The 21,312-nt window shown below is 44.2% G+C and overlaps 1 protein-coding gene across 1 annotated transcript; it reads left to right on the top strand.

Annotated features, from left to right (window-relative positions):
* Positions 1–73: 73 nt before the first annotated feature.
* LOC308164521 (importin-4-like) lies at positions 74–20,246 on the top strand (the record flags this gene model as incomplete). The annotated part of the gene is made up of 28 exons (XM_080538590.1): positions 74–139; positions 597–683; positions 893–966; positions 1,584–1,625; positions 1,828–1,957; positions 2,873–3,058; positions 3,379–3,444; positions 4,226–4,348; positions 4,712–4,795; positions 6,097–6,246; positions 8,425–8,478; positions 9,871–9,980; positions 10,174–10,282; positions 10,587–10,722; positions 10,856–10,963; positions 11,276–11,389; positions 11,805–11,949; positions 12,817–12,894; positions 13,224–13,281; positions 13,501–13,606; positions 13,717–13,787; positions 14,313–14,435; positions 16,017–16,193; positions 16,773–16,999; positions 18,468–18,600; positions 19,110–19,214; positions 19,591–19,660; positions 19,750–20,246. The coding sequence occupies 28 exons, from the start codon at positions 74–76 to the stop codon at positions 19,878–19,880; spliced, it is 3,063 nt and encodes a 1,020-aa protein (XP_080394716.1). The 3' UTR covers positions 19,881–20,246.
* Between the last annotated feature and the right edge of the window lie 1,066 nt (positions 20,247–21,312).

Genomic DNA, 21,312 nt, shown 5'->3' with positions numbered 1-21,312 from the left:
TAAGGGTCAACTTTGTTGTTTTGTTTTGAAGTTTCGCTTGCCGTTTCACGCTGATCATCTCGGAAGAGACAAAATGTCAGAGGGACTAGAGCAGATTCTGTTACAGCTCACCCAGCCTGACGATGCCGTCATTCAGCAGGTAATGTGAACAGATAGACCAGCTGTCTTAATTGATCTGGTCAAACGGGATGGGCACGACCGTGTGTTTAACCATTAGTACCAACCGTCATTAGTGGCAAAGCTTTGGTGACCCTGGGCTAGCCCGTTTACTACCAACTGCTACACATCAGTTACCAGTCTAATGTCACTACTAGATGAGAAATTGATTAGAAGAGTGATCAAAATGCAGTGTGTCTTTGACAGCTGACACTGCAGGCTATTCTTCTGTCACTCATACACGTGACAGTCCCCTGTGTCTACAGTGCCAGTGGTCAGCATTCATGTTCATATAGATGTGTTACTACTTGGCAAAACACTGTTACAGTGTTGTTTGTTTCCTCTCTTTAGGAGGGGAGCCACCCCTCCTAAATTTCGTTGTTTGGTACCTGTACTGTAGCAATGACAATAAAGTCCATTCATTCATTCATTTTTTTTAGGCCATTGCTCAGATGGAGCAGGCGTTCAAAGACCCAGCCATCATTCCAGCTCTGTGTGCTGTCATGACGAGCTCCCAGAATCCACAAGTATGTACAAAGTACAAACATGGGTCCCCTAACCCTCACATCGGAGAAGAGTTCACAATCAGTTGAGGCTAATGAGGTTTACAGGTTGAGGCTAATGGGGTTTACAGGTTTGCTTACAGGTTTGCTCACCTTGTGTTGAGTTGTCAATGATATGTGTTGTCTTTGCTACCGTCACCTTCATCCGGGCATTATAAATCCATCTCTCTCAGATTCGCCAGTCAGCCGCAGAGATTTTGAGGAAGAAGATTAGCTGGAAGAAGATTAGCCCGGATAACAGAGAGAGGTTAGAGTAGAAAATTGTTACATAAACGAAATAATAAGAGTTGATTATTCCATTGTGTATTTTTGGGGGGGTCATAGCCTAGGAGGCATAGGAAACAAATGATGGAAAGCCTCCTCCTTCTTGGAACTGGAAGCCGTGGTATATGGTGGATATTGGCCCAGCTGGAGGGTGTAACTAACCACCCCGCTAGCTGTGCCAACATCTACATGTGCCCGCTACATCTGGGACCCAGGAGATGGCGCCATTGGAGGAGACGACCTACCACGCCGGCAATGGACCACACTGAACCGTCTACGAACTGGTGTCGGTCGCTTTAAAACATCAATGAAGGCGTGGGGCCTGGCGGACAGTGCGGCATGCAAGTGCGGTGACCCAGAGCAGACCGCCGACCACATAATCACCATCTGCCCCTTATATAGACCACCCTCAGAAGCCAGCCTCTTCGACCTAGAACCAGAGATGCGGGCATGGCTACGCAACACCGAGTTGGACCTCTGACGTTACACCAAAGAAGAAGAGGCTGTGCCAACATCCACGATATACCACGGCTTCTCATTCCATAACGCTTCATTGTGTTTGAGATGTTATTTTCTTATTTTGTTTTTGTTTTTCCATAGTCTGAAGGCAGGGGTCCTGCAAGCTTTCCAACAGGAGACAGAGTAAGCTTGTTGTATTGATATGAAAGACAATGTAGGTGGCATTTGATGTTGAAACTTTAGGCCAACTTTGTTTGGCCTACATGAAAACCAATGGGTCATGGCACCCAGTTTTATGCTTATCCTACCATAAACACAATTAATAATACAATGAACAACCCCCTTGCTTTGGTCTTTTATGGTAAATGTGGTATCTCTGTTGCAGCCACACAGTGCGTCACTCCCTCTCACAGCTCAGTGCTGTGATTGTCAAACATGAGACACCTGACCGCTGGCCAGCTCTTCTCACCCTGCTCAATGAGTTTACCAAGAGTAATAACCCAACGGACAGACAGGTAGGCTACACCACCACCTCAATGAGTAATGAGAGATAAATTGTTGTTGCATGTTATCAGTTTACGGTTCGCTTTTTAAAATGGTGGTGGACTTGATACAATCACTGTGCAACCATGTCTGTCACCGAGGGCGAGGGTTGCATGACTGGATACAACTTTAACCCAAAGTTACAAACAAATCCCCTCATTCCCAAAACAAAACTCAGACATAGTAATAGTATAGGCAAATGTCAAACAGTATATTTAGTAGGACAAAGTGATCAGAATACATGTTAGAAATGTTTTTGCATACAAAGCTTCAGGTGCTTAGGTGGGCTTCCAGAACGAGGTGCTTGCTGTAGGTAGGTTGGTAGCCAATGAGCAGCAAGTGGTCAGAAACTTCCACAAACGTCCTGAACATTTTGGAAAAGAACATTCTGGCAGAAAGCCACCATCTTGGCAGGTGCACACATCGTCACAGACTGCTAATGCGTCATAAGTCATGACTGAGCATGGTTATTACATTTTCAACAGGAGAAAGACACATATTGCACCTTTTTAATGTTTTGAAAATCAATTATTTTATGATTTTTAATCCACAGTGAACCCTCTGGTTTATCAAACATCAATCCTAAGCAGAACTTGTCCTTCAAACTCTACATAATGTAGAGCATGTTGTGATAATAATTGTTATTAATATTTTATTTTATTTAAATATGATTTTTTGGGGGGCCAGTGCATTTACAAATATGTCAATTGGGTGATGCATCTTTTTGAAACTATTGTGTTTTGCTATGCACCACCAAACACATTTCCCTTGTGAGATAATTTGACTTTGAAATTACTTCTGAATAGATTCACTGTTGGGTCTTTCTTCATGGACTGAAGAGTTTTTACTTATTGTAACTTATTCTACTCTTGTCCCCCTCCTCTCAGGTGGGTCTCCTCCTGCTCAGCAAAGTGGTGGAGTCGAACCCGGAGTCCTTCAAGCCCCACTACCGCCAGCTGCTGGAGCTGTTCGGCACTGTACTGGAGGACTTGAACAACCCCAATGCACTGTACTACTGCATCCTCACTCTTACCGCCATGACCAAGCGGTCACACACCAGCACAGAGGAGATGGTGAGTCCCCTCTAGTCACATGTCATTATTGCCCACTTAAATTCTTACATTTCACCCTATTCTGCCCGTGACCCATACCATGCGAATATTTCCTTTTCACATTGCGTAGCTGTTTTAAAGCGGGCTGAACTGGCCCGGAAAAACATTGTGTTACCTCTGAGGAAAGCAGAGAATGTGCAGTAAATAATGTAAAGTGCACGGTTTGGGTGGGCAGCATGATTGTGTGGGAGACCCTCAATGCATCATGTTGGATGAGCACATGTTCAGTCTTTCCTCATTCCGCATTCATTGATTGACAGCTGTAATGACATGTCTTCCAGAACTTAATGCGTTCCCTCATCCCAAGACTGATCGTTGCCCTCAGACACCTCATCCAAGCAGACCAGGTTTGTTATGTGCTGATATGTCATTCCCTCAGTAGAACTGTGCTGTGTGTGTGTGTGTGTGTGTGTGTGTGTGTGTGTGTGTGTGTGTGTGTGTGTGTGTGTGTGTGTGTGTGTGTGGTGTGCTGTGGACTTGTAACTGGAGCTCTCGGACAAGTAAAAGATAAGTTCACTTGTCCAAAGGACAAGTACCTGAAAAAGCTTAATGTCAAGCCCTGACAGGACATAGTAAAATCACATCAAACAGAACTACAGGAAATAAAAACATCACAGAATTACAGGACATAGTAAAATCACATAAAATAGAACTACAGGAAATAAAAACATCACACTTTACACTCAAGAAAACATTACATCGTAAAAAAATATGATATATAATAACCCGAAAGAAATACGTTTTGGGTCTGTGGTCAGTGGTCACATGATTGGTTATCTATCAGCCTGTCAGAGTGGAACATTGTTTGATAGAGCTGGGTATTAAGTTCCAGAAATGTACAGCTACCACATAGTATGACACATCTAGCCAGAGCAAGACAGATGTTTTACAGACACACATTTATAATAAAGAATGTTTTGAAGTAATGCAAACCTTCAGGTGAGTTAAACTCAATATGAAGTGAAAGTTGCACGCTCATGTCTCTCTTTGCCATTAACCTTTATTTGCCAATTTTGGAAAATTTGGCCTGGAATGGCTTGGATGCTTTGGATTAGGATGTCAGATCTATTCTAGCTCGTAAGCCACATTATCTGGATGTATTTAGAGCCCTTTGTGTGTATTGTGCAGGACCAGGCCAGCGAGGCCATGAAGGTGTACGAATGTACGGAGGTGTACGATGAGCTGATGGAGAGCGAAGTGTCCATCATTGTGCCTGAAATCATCACTGAAATCGTCCACTTCTGCCTGGAGGTGAGAACACAGTGACTACATTTACATGCACACCATATTCCTGTATTAATTAATCAGAATATGCTCAATATTCCGATTGGGCAAGAGTCATTTAGAATTAAAATGCTCAAAAAGAAGTAGCTTTTTTGATTATGACAATTTCTTAAGCCAACAGACATGATTGACTGGGTGTGAAATTCACATTTTTAATTGACACTTCAGTTGTTTTTTTAAGCTCATACTCTTGTGAGCCTTTCATTCGTACATTTTTTAGCTGGCTGTAATGTTGACCAATACATGCAGCATACAGTATCTCTTGTGGATTTATGCAGCATTTCTGTTTGCAGTTCAATGAAGTGTGTGTGTGTGTGTGTCTCTCTCAAGGTCAGCGCAGACATCACACTCAGCGACTCCCTGCGGGTCCAGGCTCTCTCATGCATCAATTTTCTCATCAGACTTAAGAGCAAGGTAAACTATAACCAGGGGTGCACATAACTTTTTGGGGCCAGTGCTCAGAGGAGCACCTAGGGATGCTGCTTGGTGCTCCCCGAGCTCGCGAGTCACGACCCGTCCCACAGGATGGATAAAAAAGGGATACATGGATAACTTATATTAGCAAAACGACATTTATTCATAAATAAAGATGAACGAACAAATTATTGTGTGCAAAACAAAAGAAACAAATGCACAATCAAATGACTGCTCTTTAAGCATGAAAGTCTGTCAGACTCCTTTAAACACAATGAAATCAACTGATATCTCTTTAAGCACTGCTCTGTTCTGTAAACACTGAAATCAACTTTTCAACAAAAAGTTACAGCCTAAGCATTTATTTATGCTACAAAGCTTAATCATCATCAATGCTCTCTTGACTGCTGTTAATACTGTCCTCAATTTCAACCATGGTAGAGGATGTTGTAGGCTATCACTTTAAATAGCTCATTATTTTGATTGTGCAACAAAGCCTTTTTTTTTTCCTAATAGAATTCCCAACCATATTCCCTGGGTCAGGGGTCTGAATTTTCACGTGGCGGCGTGATAACCGTGCGATACGCGATATGCGGAATGAAAGTACGAGTTACGATACTTTCCGAATGTTTTCGTGAGGGGAGTCGCCGTGGTCGTCGTCGGTCGACTGTTGTGATGGATTACTCGTCGGGCCTTCGGCTGAGGGGACGGCAAATAGTTACTTAGTGGGGCTTGCACTGCAGTGATGCAGCAGTCAGCAGTCAGCAGTTGGATTTTGAGGAAGTAAATTCCTCTCCCAGCGTTTCCAGCTGTTTGTGCGCAAGAGCGCGTTCATGCGGCTGATCTGCCGCGCAGCATGCATTTTGGCGACGCATGCGCACTGGCGCACCAGTTATGTGCACCCCTGACTATAACCATACTATAAATGGATGCCCTACATACTGCTCCTCTATGCCTAATATAACCCCCAGTGACTTCTCTCCCTCCTTAAACTCAGGATGTGCCATCCTTTCCTCATCCATTTTCTGCCCTTTACACTCAGGCTGTGTTACAATGCTCTACCTTTCCCCCTGTAGCATGCTTTTGTGCAATGCCACGCATTACAAGACGTCATCCGTTTTGTGATCCATCTAGTAATGTGCACACTCCGTACTAGGCAGAAGACGGTAGATAATTGGGACGCTGCAGCAGTTTTTCATTGGAGAAATGAAGAAAAGAAAGCCATCTCTGCATGCATTGCACTTTTCCGTTTTTGCCATTGAAAGTATACGGAGCTGGTGATGACTCTCCCTCCCCTTTAGACGGTGTTGAAGCAGAAGCTGCTGGGCCCCATCCTGCAGACGGTCTTCGCCGTGCTGAGCGCAGCACCCCCGCCTGGGGAGGAGGACCCTGAGGACGAGGAGAAAGACACAGAGGACGACACCGACAGTCCCAAACACTTCGCGGCTGGGGTGATCCTTTTAGTGCCTCTTTTTTTTATTTTATTTTTTTATTTTATCCCTTTTTCACCCAATTTGGTATCCAATTGTACCCAACCTAGCATCCAATTATCCCCTGCCTATTGCGTAGGATCCGCCGCACGACCCCGTGGCCGGCAGCCCCAGAGGAGATCGCCAGGCAGACTAGCTGTCTGGCTCCTCGAGCCCGACACCGTTACTCCAGCACCAGACGGGGGCGGTGTTGCGCGACGGATCCTTGTCCGGAAATAGTCCTATACCCCCCTTGGGAGCGGCCGCTCAATATGCCGCTCCCTGTGAGCCCCGGCCATATCCGGGTCTGGCGAGACCGGGATTCGATCCCAGTCCCCGGTGGGCAGCTTGCACTAGAGGCTAATGCTTAGACCGCTGCGCCACAGCAGTTCACAACATTGCGTGATACACAGCAGACATAATAGGACAGTTTCCTGAACACATACTAGGACGACTTCTGAAAACTGAAAAACTGAATTGTTTGTAAACTCTTTTTAGTAAATTTTAGGCTTAATCTGTGTTTGGCCCAATATGTGTCAAACACATTGGGCCCTATTATGCACTTCTTAACTTGCCGTCTTAAGTCTTAATTAAGACGCACCGCCAGGTTAAGACCTACCGCAACCCTTATTATGCGCTTCATACGCGCTACTGCTATTATGCAGGTGTCGCTAGGCGCCCACACATAAGACGTAAGACTCCCGTGCATATATTACTCATTGTGGGAGTGTTCATATGTTAATGAAGTGCGCTAGGCGCCCCTGCTATTATGCGATCTGACTTTGCGCCTAGCGCTAAGAAGTGGTTTGAAAAGTTCTTAACTTAAGACGTGGAGGCGTGGTCAAGGCCACTTTGCTATTCCGCGGTTTGCGCATGCGCGCTGACCCACTTCTTAAGAAGTCGGTCGGCGCGCATGCGCAAACCGCGGAGGCGCGCTCGTGTTTCAAAACGTGCATGAAGTCTAGCGCCTATGAACTGCATAATAGCATAGCGCTTATGACTTAACGCAGCCGGTTCTTAAAGGGAATGGCACCTGGCACACTGATTGGGTTGATTGAGAAGACGCCCAAAACACACCCATGACTAATTTCTGGGCTTAGCGCCGGGTCTTAGGCGCCCACTACCGCACGCATAATAGCAAAGTGGCCTTGACCACGCCTCCACGTCTTAAGTTTAGATCTACCGCCTCGTCTTATTGCTTAAGACTTAAGGCGGCTACACACTAGACGATTTTAACCCCGATTTAGCTGTCGCCGACCAGTTTTTGCGGTCGGCGACAAAATCCTCCAGTCGTTGCAAACCCGGGGACGCGCCGTCTCCGACGCTCGTTTAATGTGACAGGCTCAGAGACGCAATCGGAGGACCGCCGACCCCGTCGTTAGGGCCGTCGCAGGGCTCCAGATCTTTTCAAACATGTTTCATTTTATCGGCCGACGGAATCTACATTCTGCTAGTCTGAGATGGGCAACGACCCGTGTGGACAGCACAGCCAATGAGAGGTCGGGGAAATGAGTGATAATAGCCTTTAGCTACGGCGCTAGTTGTTGTGCTAGGTGCATTGACTGACTGTGTCCGCGAATGCTATGCTATTGTTGTGCTAGGTGCATTGACTGACTGTGTCCGCGAATGCTATGCTATTGTTGTGCTAGGTGCATTGACTGACTATGTCCGCGAATGCTATGCTATTGTTGTGCTAGGTGCATTGACTGACTGTGTCCGCGAATGCTATGCTATTGTTGTGCTAGGTGCATTGACTGACTGTGTCCGCGAATGCTATGCTATTGTTATGCTATGTTGAATGGTGTACTAGTTTTCACTGAATAAATCGCGATTTCTTTCAAAGAAGGTAGCAGGTGTGTTCATGTCCATGTCAAGGAATCGTCCTGACCAAGTGAAGAATCTTGTAGTCTGTGAGCCCCCGTCGTTAACACATCCTGTAGTCTGCGCTGTGCTGCGACGTCTGCACGCCGCTGCGACACGGACACCAGCACGACGGTCGTTTAGTGTGAGAGGCTCAGAGATGTTACAACTTGAAAAGTCGTCTAGTGTGTAGCCGCCCTTATGAAGTGCATAATAGGGCCCATTATGTCAGGTACTGTTAGGTTGACATCTTTCTTTCTCTTTATTTTCCTCAAATAAAAATATTGTCTTTGTCAGCAGGTTATTGACACTTTGGCTCTCTACATGCCCCCAGAGAAACTATTCCAACAGCTGGTTAGTATACACCTCGTTCCAAATTATTATGCAAATTATATTTTTCTCAGATTTTCCTAAATAGTCGATGCAAATGACAATCAGTATAATTTTCAAGTCATCAACCGTTAGAGTATAATTCAAATTTTATTGAACAAACCTCCCAATGATAACAGTATTTTTTTTTTAAATAAAAAGTTCAAAATGCACTGTTCCAAATTATTATGCACAACAGAGTTTCAAAACATTTTATAGGTTGTAAAGAACTAAAAATGGTAATTTGATGAATTTAGGGTTAGGAGGTCATATTAGGAGGTCATATTTACTGAAATCAAAAGCTATTTCAAACAAAAACATCTTAACAGGTCAAGTTACATGTTAACATAGGACCCCTTCTTTGATATCACCTTCACAATTCTTGCATCCATTGAACTTGTGAGTTTTTGGACAGTTTCTGCTTGAATTTCTTTGCAGGATGCCAGAATAGCCTCCCAGAGCTGCTGTGTTGATGAGAACTGCCTCCCACCCTCATATATATTTTGTTTGAGGATGCTCCAAAGGTTCTCAGTAGGGTTGAGGTCAGGGGAAGATGGGGGCCACACCCAGAGTTTCTCTCCTGTTATGCCAGCCAATGACACAGAGGTATTCTTTACGTGCCTGCTTCAAATGTGTACTGTTTGATGATATTCTTTCAACCTGATGATTTATTATATAATAAATGTTTTAGTTGTGTAAAATGATAGTTGTCGGGCTCAGCGTCTCGGAATACTGTATGTCCACAAGACATTTCAGCTTACACCTGGCACCTGACATTCTATTGTTTCTGTTATTCTATTTAGACAATACAAACTTGATTCATTGTTTAATGGATTTCATTTTCAGAAAGGTGAGGGCAAGCAAGCAAAAAACAAAAAAAACAGTATCAAAGTACTTTGAATATCCATCAAGCAATATTCGCACGGGACTAGTATTATGTGGTGAGGTCCGTAATTTAGAAATCCCCCCCTCGACGCCTGTGTTTCATGTGATGCATTCGCGCGGGATAAGTGAAGTTTTACAGCAGACTATCTACAGTTACACCAATTATGTCTTCCAAATATGTTATATTCAATATGTAAGCTCTTTCATATAAACATTTTGATATTCTGATGATTCTAAATTCCTGACTAAACACACAAACACACAAACACTGTTACACTAACATCAACAAATGGAGGTCTCCAGTCATCACTCTGAATACTGGTGAAGTGACAGGCATCCGTTAAACAATTTATCATGTTTGTGTGGCCTTGTTCTATTTATTCTCTCATCTGTCATCCCTTGAGTTTTCTCTCTGAAGAAAAACGTTTTTTTCCTTTTTTTTTAATAATATGAGAAAAATGATAAAGTGCTGCTGTCTCTCTTGTGGCCCAGATGTCCCTCACTCAGGCATGCTTGGCCAGTGAGAACCCCTACGAGAGGAAGGCTGGACTGATGTGTATGGCCGGGCTGGCGGAAGGCTGCGCCGACCACATACAGACCAAGTGAGTACAACTCCTGTTCAAGTCCCCTAGACAAGCACACTGCAACTAACTGGGACTGTTTCCCATGTTAAAGTCCCAGTTAGTTTTGTATGTCTCCTCTTCTTCTCCTTTTCATTCACTTGTAGATGTGTCCAGTAGTTAAGTGTGTGTGTGTGTGTGTGTGTGTGTGTGTGTGTGTGTCTGTGTGTGTCAGGTTGTTGTCCTCCATGCTGCAGACAGTGTGCCAGAGTCTGTCAGACAGTAACCAGGTGGTCCGCAGCGCAGGCCTCTTTGCTTTAGGACAGTTCTCTGAACACCTACAGGTCAGTCAGACCGGACGTGATCAGTCGGGATTTTTTCAGATTTAACCGTATTAATAATGAGATTGAGAGGCATCCTTTGAAAATACATTATAGCTAGCTGAACAGGTTTGTATATTGAGATGTGGACTTTTTAGAACTCCTATCTAACCCCCCCCCCCCCTTCCTCTCAGCCTGAGGTCAGTAAGTATCTAACCCCCCCCTTCCTCTCAGCCTGAGGTCAGTAAGGACAGCCTATCTAACCCCCCCCTTCCTCTCAGCCTGAGGTCAGTAAGGACAGCCTATCTAACCCCCCCCTTCCTCTCAGCCTGAGGTCAGTAAGTACAGCAAGGAGCTGATGCCGCTGCTGCTGGGCTACATGTCAGCACTAAACCAGTCCAAGATAGGCCACGTCACCAAGGCTTTCTACGCCCTGAAGAACTTCCTGGAGGACCTGGGTGAGAGTGCTGCCCGTTCACTTCACCTGAATCTACTATGGCTATGCCTCCACTCGGAGACGGGATTTTTAACTGGTCAATCAAAGATTCTTTGTTGTGGGTTTTCACTGACACCATTCAACCCCTTCCCTCTCTCAAGAGATCCAACCCTACCTGCCCACTCTCATGGAGACAATGTTGTCCGCCTTGAGCAACGCAGACAGTCTCCATCTCAAAGAGCTGGCGGTCAGCGCCACCGGAGCCATAGGTAATGCTTATTACTGCTAATAATGAACACGTTTGTGATCACTGGTAGCACACAGAACATCAGCTTAGTATTGGTAACACTTAGAAAGTTAGTTATATCACAGCTAACAGTTTATTATTGGGTTAGGGTTAGGAAAAAGCATGTTCCCTTAGTGGACATTTACCATATTGCTTTAGCTATTATGTTCTTTCGTGTCAGTGCAGATTGAGATGAGGATTGGTAGCCACGTCAGACTCTGTTTGTTAATACACCCACCAGGGTAGTAAACCTTTCAGACTGTATTAACCCCCCTCCCTTCCTCTTGCGGTTCAGCCAACGCTACTAAAGAGATGCTGGTGCCTTACTTCCCCCCCGTCATCGAGAGTCTGAAGGGCTTCCTCACAGACACCCGTGACGAGATGAGGTCCCTGCAGACACAGGCTCTGGGTGAGCTAGCGCTAATGCTGCTATCTTGTCATCTTTCATGTTGTCAATAGGCTAGGTGCACGATCTCCACTACTTCCTGAAAGGCACCTTGCATGAACATATCCTGTCTCACTCTATTGGTTGAATTGATTAATCAGCTGTGCGGTAAACTGTTGGAACACACAGTGCACTGCTGATTAATCAATTAAACCAATAGAGTGAGACAGGATATGTTCATGCAAGGTGCCTTTCAGGAAGTAGTGGAGATCGTGCACCTAGCCTATTAAAACACGTGTTGTGTTTTTCTTCGCATTTTGACTTCACTCATGTACAAGCTGCATGTCACTGCAGCGTCATCCCAGTTTAATTTACCACAAGTGTGTCCTGGGTTGGAGAAACGGAGGTTGATGATATGTATCCTCGGTCCCCGTGGCAGATACGTTGTCAGTGCAGGCACGCACCATCGGGAAAGACGTGTTCAGCCCACTCGCAGCTGAGTGTGTTCTGCTGGGCCTCAATCTCACCGATGCCATAGACCCGAGGTTCCCAAAGTGGGTCGACCCAGACCTGCGCCGCTGCACGTAAGTAGTAGCCGTGTGTGTGAAGTGGCATACAGACACACACACAGCCATTTTGTCTTGAGATTCCACCAAGATCGGCCTGGATAGATCATCTGTGGGCGTTTCTACTCCACTACTCGGAGATTGCAGCCAGTTCAAAACAGGCTTAGTTTTAACAGACTTAAACGAGATGTGTTCGTTCCCAATCATTATAGGTTTCATTTATGTTGTGTCCTGACTTTTTAGCTAATGTACATGGCCCAACCTGTGGTAAACTGTAGCCAGCATTATACAAGTATGGTTGTACAGTTAGGTCCGGAAATATTTGGATAGTGACACAATTTCCATAATTTTGGCTCTGTATGCCACCACAATGGATTTGAAAGGAAAAAAATCAAGATGCAATTTAAGTACATACATTCAGTTTTAATTTAAGTTGTTGAACAAAAATATTGAAAGGTTTAGGAATTACAAAAAAATATATACACAGTCCTCTATTTTCAGGGGCTCAAATGTAATTGGACAAATTAACGTAATCATAAATAAAATGCAAATGTTTAATACTTTGTCGAGAATCTTGTAGGCAATGACTGCCTGAAGTCGAGAACCCATGGACATCACCAAATGCTGGGTTTCCTCCTTTGTGATGTTTTGCCAGGCCTTTACTGCAGCTGTCTTCTTTACATTTGAAAGTGTCCAATAGGGTGTGCAGATCAGTTGTTTGATGCTCTGGGGAAACAAAAGAAGAAAGTGTTGAAAGAGGGCTGAATAATTTCTATAAGCACCGTACTGTATGTGGATGAAGCCATGGAGAGAATGAAAGAAAGGGGCCATGCTATTTCTACAAGCACACTCATGATCTCTCTCTCTCTCTCTCTTCTCCCACAGGTTCAGTGTAGAAAACGCCTACATTGACGAGAAAGAGGACGCCTGCGACTCCCTAGGAGAGATTGCCTTCAACACTGGGTAACACACATACACATGCTGCTGAATCCCAAATCAACCTCCAGCCACATACTCCTATAGATCTGAGAGGAGTGAGATGGATGAAGGGCAAATAATAACAGCTCTACCGTGTACTCTGATGATGATAGTAGAGTGGCCATTTTGCCACCACCTATCAAATTCTTTCCAGATCTACAGGAATGGCCATGGAGTCAGTCCTTTTTGGAACATAGTAATTAATAGCTGCTGTCGATAGTTAGGAGTCTCACTCACTCGGTTCTCACCATAGATATAGGACACTGGGATATCCGCTATGGTTCTGACTCTTCTGTTCTGAACCCACTCCTCAGTGCTGCCTTCCAGCCCTTCCTCGAGTCCAGCTTCCAGCAGGTTTATAAGCTGAAGGATGTAAGTAGCTCTGCTTGCTCTGTCCTTCTTAAGAAGGAGAATGAGGAGGAGGAGGAGGAGGAGGAGGGTGTTGTGTGTGTCGGTAAATGGATGTCTGATTAAATGATGTATGCTAGCTACTATGTGAGTATGAATAAGTGTGCTACTGTATATTATGAGTGAGTAACGGAGGCATCTCTTACCGTGTACACCCTCTGTTTGCCCGCCTCCCCCTGTCAGTTCCCCCACCAGGATGTGCGGAGGGCCGCTTTCGGGGCCATGGGCCAGTTCTGCCGAGCTCAGCACAAAGTGTGTCAGGAGAGTCCCTCAGAAACCAACCGTCAGGGTATAAACCCCCCCCTTCCCTCTCTCTCTCTCTTCATCCCAATCACTGCTCTGTGCCCACTTTCCATAAAAGGTTGTTAGCTAACATGCTGCTTTGTTTGTCCCTCCTAGTCCTCCAGAAGCTTCTAGAAGTGGTGCTGCCCAGCTTCCTGGAGGCAATACGCAAGGAGTGCGAGCGGCAGGTGATGATTATGATGATGATGAGCCATTTATAGCAATAGAGTAGAGACTGTCTTTGATGAAATCAGTTTTTATATGTATGGCATGTGTATAACATTTTAAGAGATTTTGGTGAACCACATCAAGAGGTATCAAAATAATGGCGGTTGCTCGCCAATGTTGGTTGATTTGCATGTGTCTGAGTCTAATGGACCTGCGCACCAAGTTTAATAATAATAATAATAATTACTTACATTTATATAGCGCCTTTCACAGACCCATGGTCGCTTTACAAGGGAATGGGACAAACGGAACAGAGTCAGAAAGACAAACGCACAAAACAATAAACAGTGAAACAGCTATAAATATAGCTGTGAACAGTGAAACAGCTATATATATATATATATATATATATATATATATATATATATATATATATCCATAGTGTTCTATGCCCTAATCATGATGTTATAATATAGTTAAATTGGTCAAATAATGGTATGATAATGTGATGATACAGGATAATGTAAATGTCATGTATAACGCAGGTGGTGATGGGCGTGCTGGAGGCCATGAATGCGGTGCTCAAGGCCTGCCAGGGGGATGCGCTGCAGGCACCCGGACGCCTGCAAGAGATCAGCCAGGCCATCCGCGACGTACTGAAGAAGAAGGTGAGATAAGCTGGGCCGGCTTGGGTCTCCAGTAGTACTACTTCCTGGTTCTGAGTAGAGTAGATCTGCTTTCTTCCTCGCTCGTTTTTTGCTCTCTACTATTTTTACTATGCCTACTATCTGTTAGCTGTGTGGATCTTTCAAAGAGAGTCGACTTATTAGAATATAGCCTGCAAAGAAGATTCGCTGCCCTGGAAACTCGCTACGCTAATGATCCTCCGCTTACGCAAGCCTTTCTAAAGGATCAATATTATAATTCACATTTTCCAGAGCTAATGAGACAGCTGACAGCTGCAAAATTCACTGGACAGATTAATCATCCCCCGGAAAGATTCCACAGGCTACAGAAATCACTGAAAAGCAGCCAACCGAAGCCTATCATTAAATAACTTGCGGCCTTGCATGACTGCACAGCGCCCGGATAAGAGTCAGAGGCACTCCGACACGGAGCCGAGGCAAGCTCCATCTTCACCTCACAGAGATACTTTGTTGATTGGTAATCCAGCCATCAGAAGCGGGATGGGAAAAGAGCTAGATTTATGCTACCCCCCTGATAAAAAGGTTCCAGACAAAACAAATAATTTAATGACACTGGTGATGGACAGGCCTGGAAAGCAGTGGGCTCCCGTGGACACGGAGCGGAGACACCAGTCAAACCACACAGAGCTAGTACGCCCTGGAACAGACCCCACCGCCTTCACCTCCAAATGATACTTTGTTTATTGGAGACTTGACGATCAGAAACGTGAAAGGTAAAAAATGACATATCCACTGTCTTCCCAATGCAATGGTTTCACACACAACAAAAGATTTGGAAAAGACACTGTCTGATCACCCAGAGACAAAGCGATTCATATTGCATGTGGGAACAATCGATTCTCGTAAAATGGGCTCACAAGACTTGAGACGTGATTTTATAGAACTTTTCAATAAACTTGGCAAGCTTGAGATTGATACATTCATCTCAGGAGTCCTCCCCACGGTAGGCCGAATTTAGCCAACTCCTAAGCCTTGACACTTGGCTCGCTGGAGCGTGCAAACTTAAAGGGATGACATTTATTCACCATTGGAACATTTACTGGAGGCTGAGAGTTATTCAGAAGAGACGGCCTCCACTTAAACAGATCGGGAGAATATCACCTAACAAGCAATATACGTATATGTAAAGCACTTTGAATTGCCCCAGTTGTATGAAATGTTATATACAAATAAACTTTCCTTGCCTTGCCAGTATTGTATATATCAAATGAAAAGCTCAATTACCCAACAAACTAGCTACATTTTAGATACCTAAGGAAATTCCAATACAAGCTTTTGCTATGGTTGTCTCCAGACAGCTTTCATCTGTTCTGGAGACGACTGTCGTTATGATGCAATCGCTTAAGCAGCGTCTTATATGTCTGTATTTTATTTCTTAAATGACCGGTAACTGGCCATCCTCCGCCCCGCTGATTCTCTTTGTTGTTTCAACCAGTTAAACATATTTGGAGAACAATATGGCTGCCTGACAGAACCCAGCCAGTCATTTTGCTGTGTATTAGAATGTCTCAGTGACCCTCCTGTCCCCTCTTCCCCATACAGACGGTGTGTCAGGGTGGAGGAGGAGACGAGGCGGAGGATGAGGAGCAGCAGGCGGAGTATGACGCCATGCTGCAGGAGTTTGCCGGCGAGGGCATCCCGTTACTGGCGTCTGCCGTGCCCGCCGACGTCTTCTCCCCTTACCTCATCGAGCTGCTGCCCCTCATCATGAACAAGGCTGTGAGTCAGGGTGCCTCTGTCTCTCTCTGTCTGTCGCTCTCTCTATCTCTCTCTCTCTCTCTCTCTCTCTCTCTCTCTCTCTCTCTCTCTCTCTCTCTCTCTCTCTCTCGTCTTTGTCTCCTTTAATCCACTGTTCATACTACTATATCACTTTATTTCAACTACTCAGCCATCATCCTTTCTTCTTATTGCCATTCACTACTGCTGTCCCAGTATAAGTCATACTTATGAAACTCTTAATTGTATTGATCTGTCTATACTTCCTCTCTCTCATCTCTCTATCTATCTGCATATATGCTAACCTCTGACTAGCCAGCAAATCTGTCTATTGTCCAAACCATCTTTAATCTATTTCCACAAACAAGCAATCCCACAATGTTCCTTCTTCTTCAAATGGCGCCTGGTCGTGCTTGATTTAGTGAATAACAACCAAAATAAAGTTATGCATGAGTTTTTAGTTTGTAATAATCAAATGTAATTTTACATTTAACCAAAGTATCCCTCGGTCTAAGTCTGCTGAGATGAAAGCATAAAGATATGAAGTGTCAATGAATGAGAGAATGTGTACTCTGTTTGTAGAAATCTTCGTGCACGGTGGCTGACCGCTCTTTCTCCCTGGGCACACTTGGGAAGACCCTGCACTCTCTGGTGGGTGTGTCTGGGGGCAGGACCGTGGCCGGAAAGCTGGCCAACCTGCTGCTGCCGGTGCTGGTGGGCGGGGTGAGGGACAGCAACGCAGAGGTGCGCAAAAACAGCGTGTTTGGGCTGGGAGCACTGGCTCAGGCCGCAGGCCCTACCGGTGCCCAGTATCCTTTCCTGAATGTCTGAGACCGCTTATGTAAGGGGAGGTCGGTAGCTTATCTTATCTGAGTGACACACAGCTCAGCTCTCTCTTTGAGTAAGTTTCAAGTTTATTGTTACGTCACATTACACAAATGTAAGAGAGTAAAATTCTTGGGCTTCGATTATTTACAATAAGCAGTATCTTGCAATTTGTAGACATTAAGGCACTAGGCATAATTCAATAAAAAAGTGTCAATATTACAGGACATAAGTGACAGTAGTAAACTGACTGTGAGCTTAAGCTTAGGTAGTCCATATGCATGGGATGTGTTTGTGGATGATAGTCAGTTGTCTACAGCAGCGTTTCTCACCCTTCAAAAGTCGATAACATCTCAAGGCACCCCAGTCTAAAATATAGCTATTCAAAAACGACACTGCATCACCCAGACAGCCCCATACACACACACACACACACACACACACACACACACACACACACACTCAGCGGCTATTGATACAAATAAAAGTTGTATTATTATTATTATTATTATTATTGAGAGAGAGAGGAGGGAGGGAAAAAGGCAAGTGTGCATCAAAGGCATCAGGCACGTAACCGTGCTGTATAAACATGACACAGTGACCGAACAAACGCGGGAATTTATGGAACACATTCATTTTCATATTCCCACATTTGATTGGAAACACCTATCCAGTCCATTCAACGTAAACACCGGGGATGCAGAGTTATTAAGCCAGAAAATGCGTCTCTCTCTCCCGCTGCGCGCATCCTTGTCTGGATGTATTAAATTAATTGCATGAAAACGAAACCGTGCGTTATTTCCCGAACTTTCCAACCCTGCTTAGCTTCCGAAGTCGGACGAGAGAATAATGTCACCGATCATCCATATAGCACAACCACCTCCACACGCTGCCGGCGAGCGTGCAGGCTAATTGCAGACACACTGACCTTACGCTGAACCCGGTATTGACATTGTGACATGGGAAAGGGGCGCGCGAGACAGATTTGAATGATGTATTGCATTTATTTATTTATAGATTTATTCATTCATTCATGAACGTCAGAATATATAATTATTTGACGGCACCCCTGAAGACGCCAGGCGGCGCCCCAGTGTGCCGCGGCACCCCGGTTGAGAAACGCTGGTCTACAGTAAGCTTGTTCATGAGCCTGATCGCCTGGGGAAAGTAGCTGTTGGTTAGCCTCTGAGTTTTGACCTTGAGGCTCCGGAAAAGGCTACACCTTTCAGTTCCTGTGTGTGTGTGTCTGTGTGTGTCTGTTGTGACTGCCGTCCTCAATGCAGTAAATGTCTAAAGATGTTTGTGTGCGTGTGCTCGTGTGTGCAGATGTGTGCTCACAATGTCCGTGTGCAAGATTATCCACTGACTATGTAATAGGGCCCAATACAAGTAGCCCTAGTTCTGTCCTATCTGTCTGTCTCTCAGGGTGTCTTGTTCCTCAACTTGTCTCAGATACTACCCTATGATGCTGTCCCTCTTCTCCAACCTGCTGTCTAAAGAGAAGGACCAAGCGGTGATCGACAACCTGTGCGCTGCCCTCTGCAGGATGATCATGAGCCACATGGAGGGTGTTCCTCTGGAGCAGGTAGAGTTCAGCCTTAACCTCGGTTATTGCGTGATTATCACATGCGGTAGATTGGCTTTGGGACTATTCCTGAACTCAAAACTAGTGCAAGCGTTGTGACCTAGAGGGTTTGCGGAAATGTACCATTGGGAGTTGGTAAAAGTCTGAGTTCTGCGCCAACTGCAAGTTATTTAGTTCTCTTTAGTTTCTGTGAATCAGCGCCTTTTTAAATAGATTTTATTGTTCTATTCTTTAACAGTCAACATGCAGAGTTTGCCAGCAGCTTACTAAGTGGATTTATCCAATTCAGGGCCAACCAAAACCATACTGTGGTTTTCCTTTCAAATTGTCCTTTCCAGCACTGTTTCAGCAACTATGGTGGATAACCAGGCCAGTCCAGTACAGCTCAGCTTGGCCCGGCTCTGTAGTGTAAATGAGGGAAGAGTGCTGTAGACACAGTCAGATGTTTTGAAGGAGTGTAGTGTTTCAGAGTGTCTCACTGACTAGGCACACCTCTTCTCTTCTCCTAGGTGTTTCCTGCCCTAGTGGAACGTCTCCCTCTGAAGGAGGACATGGAGGAGAATAAAACTGTGTACAGCTGCCTGGCCCTCCTGTATTCCCGCAATCCTGCGCTGGTATTTACATTTTTAGCTCAGGTTTAAACCAGGTTTAAACCTGGATTAGCAGAGGCTTAGATTTAAACCAGGATTAAATTAAACTAGGTTTAAGATAGGATTAAAGTTTGGTGCAACAGGATTAGTAGATAAACCTTGATTTAAACCGGTTTAAAATGTAAACCAGGTTGGTGCAACCCAGCCCAAGTGATTTACTTCTAACCAAATATTCAGCAAGATCAGCGGGCGTACTCACTGGTCATGCTTTGTGTCATAGCTACTTCAGCAGTGTTGAACAGTGTAATTGTGCAGTGAAACATGACACGAACATCGCTGTGCTCTAGATTTCTATGTTGTCCCTTCGTTGTATCATATTTGATTACGTTGTCCCCCTCAGGTGGTAAGTCAAATGAAGCCCATCATATCTGCTTCCAGTCATGTCTTGGGAACCAAAGAGCTTGACGCAGGTGAGAAGAGAACCACAAATCATGTTAGGCAAGTCCCTTATCTTACTGCATTAGTATGCGCTTGCTCACAAAATCTCTCCATTGTCTAGAAACCCAAAACACCCTGCTTCTGTTGGTCCGAGGCTTCGCTGAGCACCACGCACAGGAGTTTCAGGGAGCTGTGAACTCACTTCCTGCAGAACAGAAGATGAAGCTGGCCGCAGCAGTCACCCCATCGTAGTCCACATCAAACATGTCTTCCATTCTCCTTTGATGAGCTAGCAGATTTACACATTTTTACGAAAGGGCTGGGAAAATAGGACAGCAGTTGAGAAATTCTAAAATTGGACAAACCCTAGCACTTCCATCATTCTACTACTAGTCAGCAGTTATGTTACAAGTATTAACTTATTGTCTGTTTTATTATTTTTATGAAATGTGATTTGAATTCATGTGTTATCTATTAGTTCTGTTCTTTTTGTTTTTTGTTTTCTTTTTAAAAGTCTATTACTTGCTTACCCCATGTTATAATTGAGAGCCACCTATATCTATTCTCTGCTGTCCCCTTTCACCACTAATTTGATGAATGTCTGCCTTAGAGTGTGAAGCAATGAACTCATGATAAATGCCTTTTTCTCAGACTTGTCTGTCATTCTGTATTCTCTGCCAGAACTGGCCAATATCAATCTGTTTCTTTCAATCCCTTCATTCAGTCATATGTGAGAGAGAAACTGAATTGAAGGATTGAAAAGCTGCCATTTATTTCCAATAAATACATTTAAAAAATGGAAATTAAACTATTATTAAGTAGACACTTCAGTTTACGTCATGAATTGACGATATTGAAAGTAATAAATTGACCCTAAATACGGCCAATCCCATGACTAGCTGGAACTGCTCTCTGAAACAACATTGTTTCTCTTCCAGTTGTATCCCGCTCTGTCAGTCCCCGATCCTGCTTAGTAAGGGGGTTCTGACGCAGGGCAAACCTGCAACAATGCACTGATCTTAACTTCTGTTTGCATACTGTACATTCTCTTTGCACAACGTGTACAGAGTCGTGTGTGTGAGAGACGGAGAGATTGAGATGATGATAATGAGGAAACTTTATGAAAAAACAACACATCACACTAGTGTAATAGCATCAAACAAAGCATTTTCTTGTTAATATATACATATTCTACCCTAAATAGTTCACAAAAGAAGTACAACATTCATAGAAAAATAATGGTGTGATTCAGAAAATGGTACAACAGCATTGACCCAGCTAGCAGGGAATGTTCCCACAACATTGGCTAACATTCCCGACAAGTTCTGCTAATGTTTTAAAGAAAATGTTTTCATCTAATGTTCAAAGAGCATTTTAAGGATGTTTACCATTTCAAATAATGTTCCTATAACGTTAAATGTTAACAAAGTAAGAACGTTTTAGGTGAAACATTCTGAGGATGTTTTGGGGACATTGTTTAGGTAACAGATTATAGAATGTTCTTTTATAAAATGTTCCCACAATGTTACATGATAACAAAGAATGGACATTTTCAAAGCAACATTCGGATAATGTTTTCAGGATGTTATTGATGCCTCAGATCACAAAACGTTTTTTCTAGAATGTTCCTGTAATGTGATATGTAAACAAAGGAAGAACGTTTTACCTGCAACATTCCAAGGAT

Source organism: Nansenia antarctica, assembly GCF_963989245.1.
Source record: "Nansenia antarctica genome assembly, chromosome: 8".
NCBI classification, from domain to species: Eukaryota; Metazoa; Chordata; class Actinopteri; order Argentiniformes; family Microstomatidae; genus Nansenia; species Nansenia antarctica.
The sequence above is the reverse complement of the archived record's forward strand: the minus strand, read 5'-3'. Positions and strand labels throughout refer to the sequence as shown.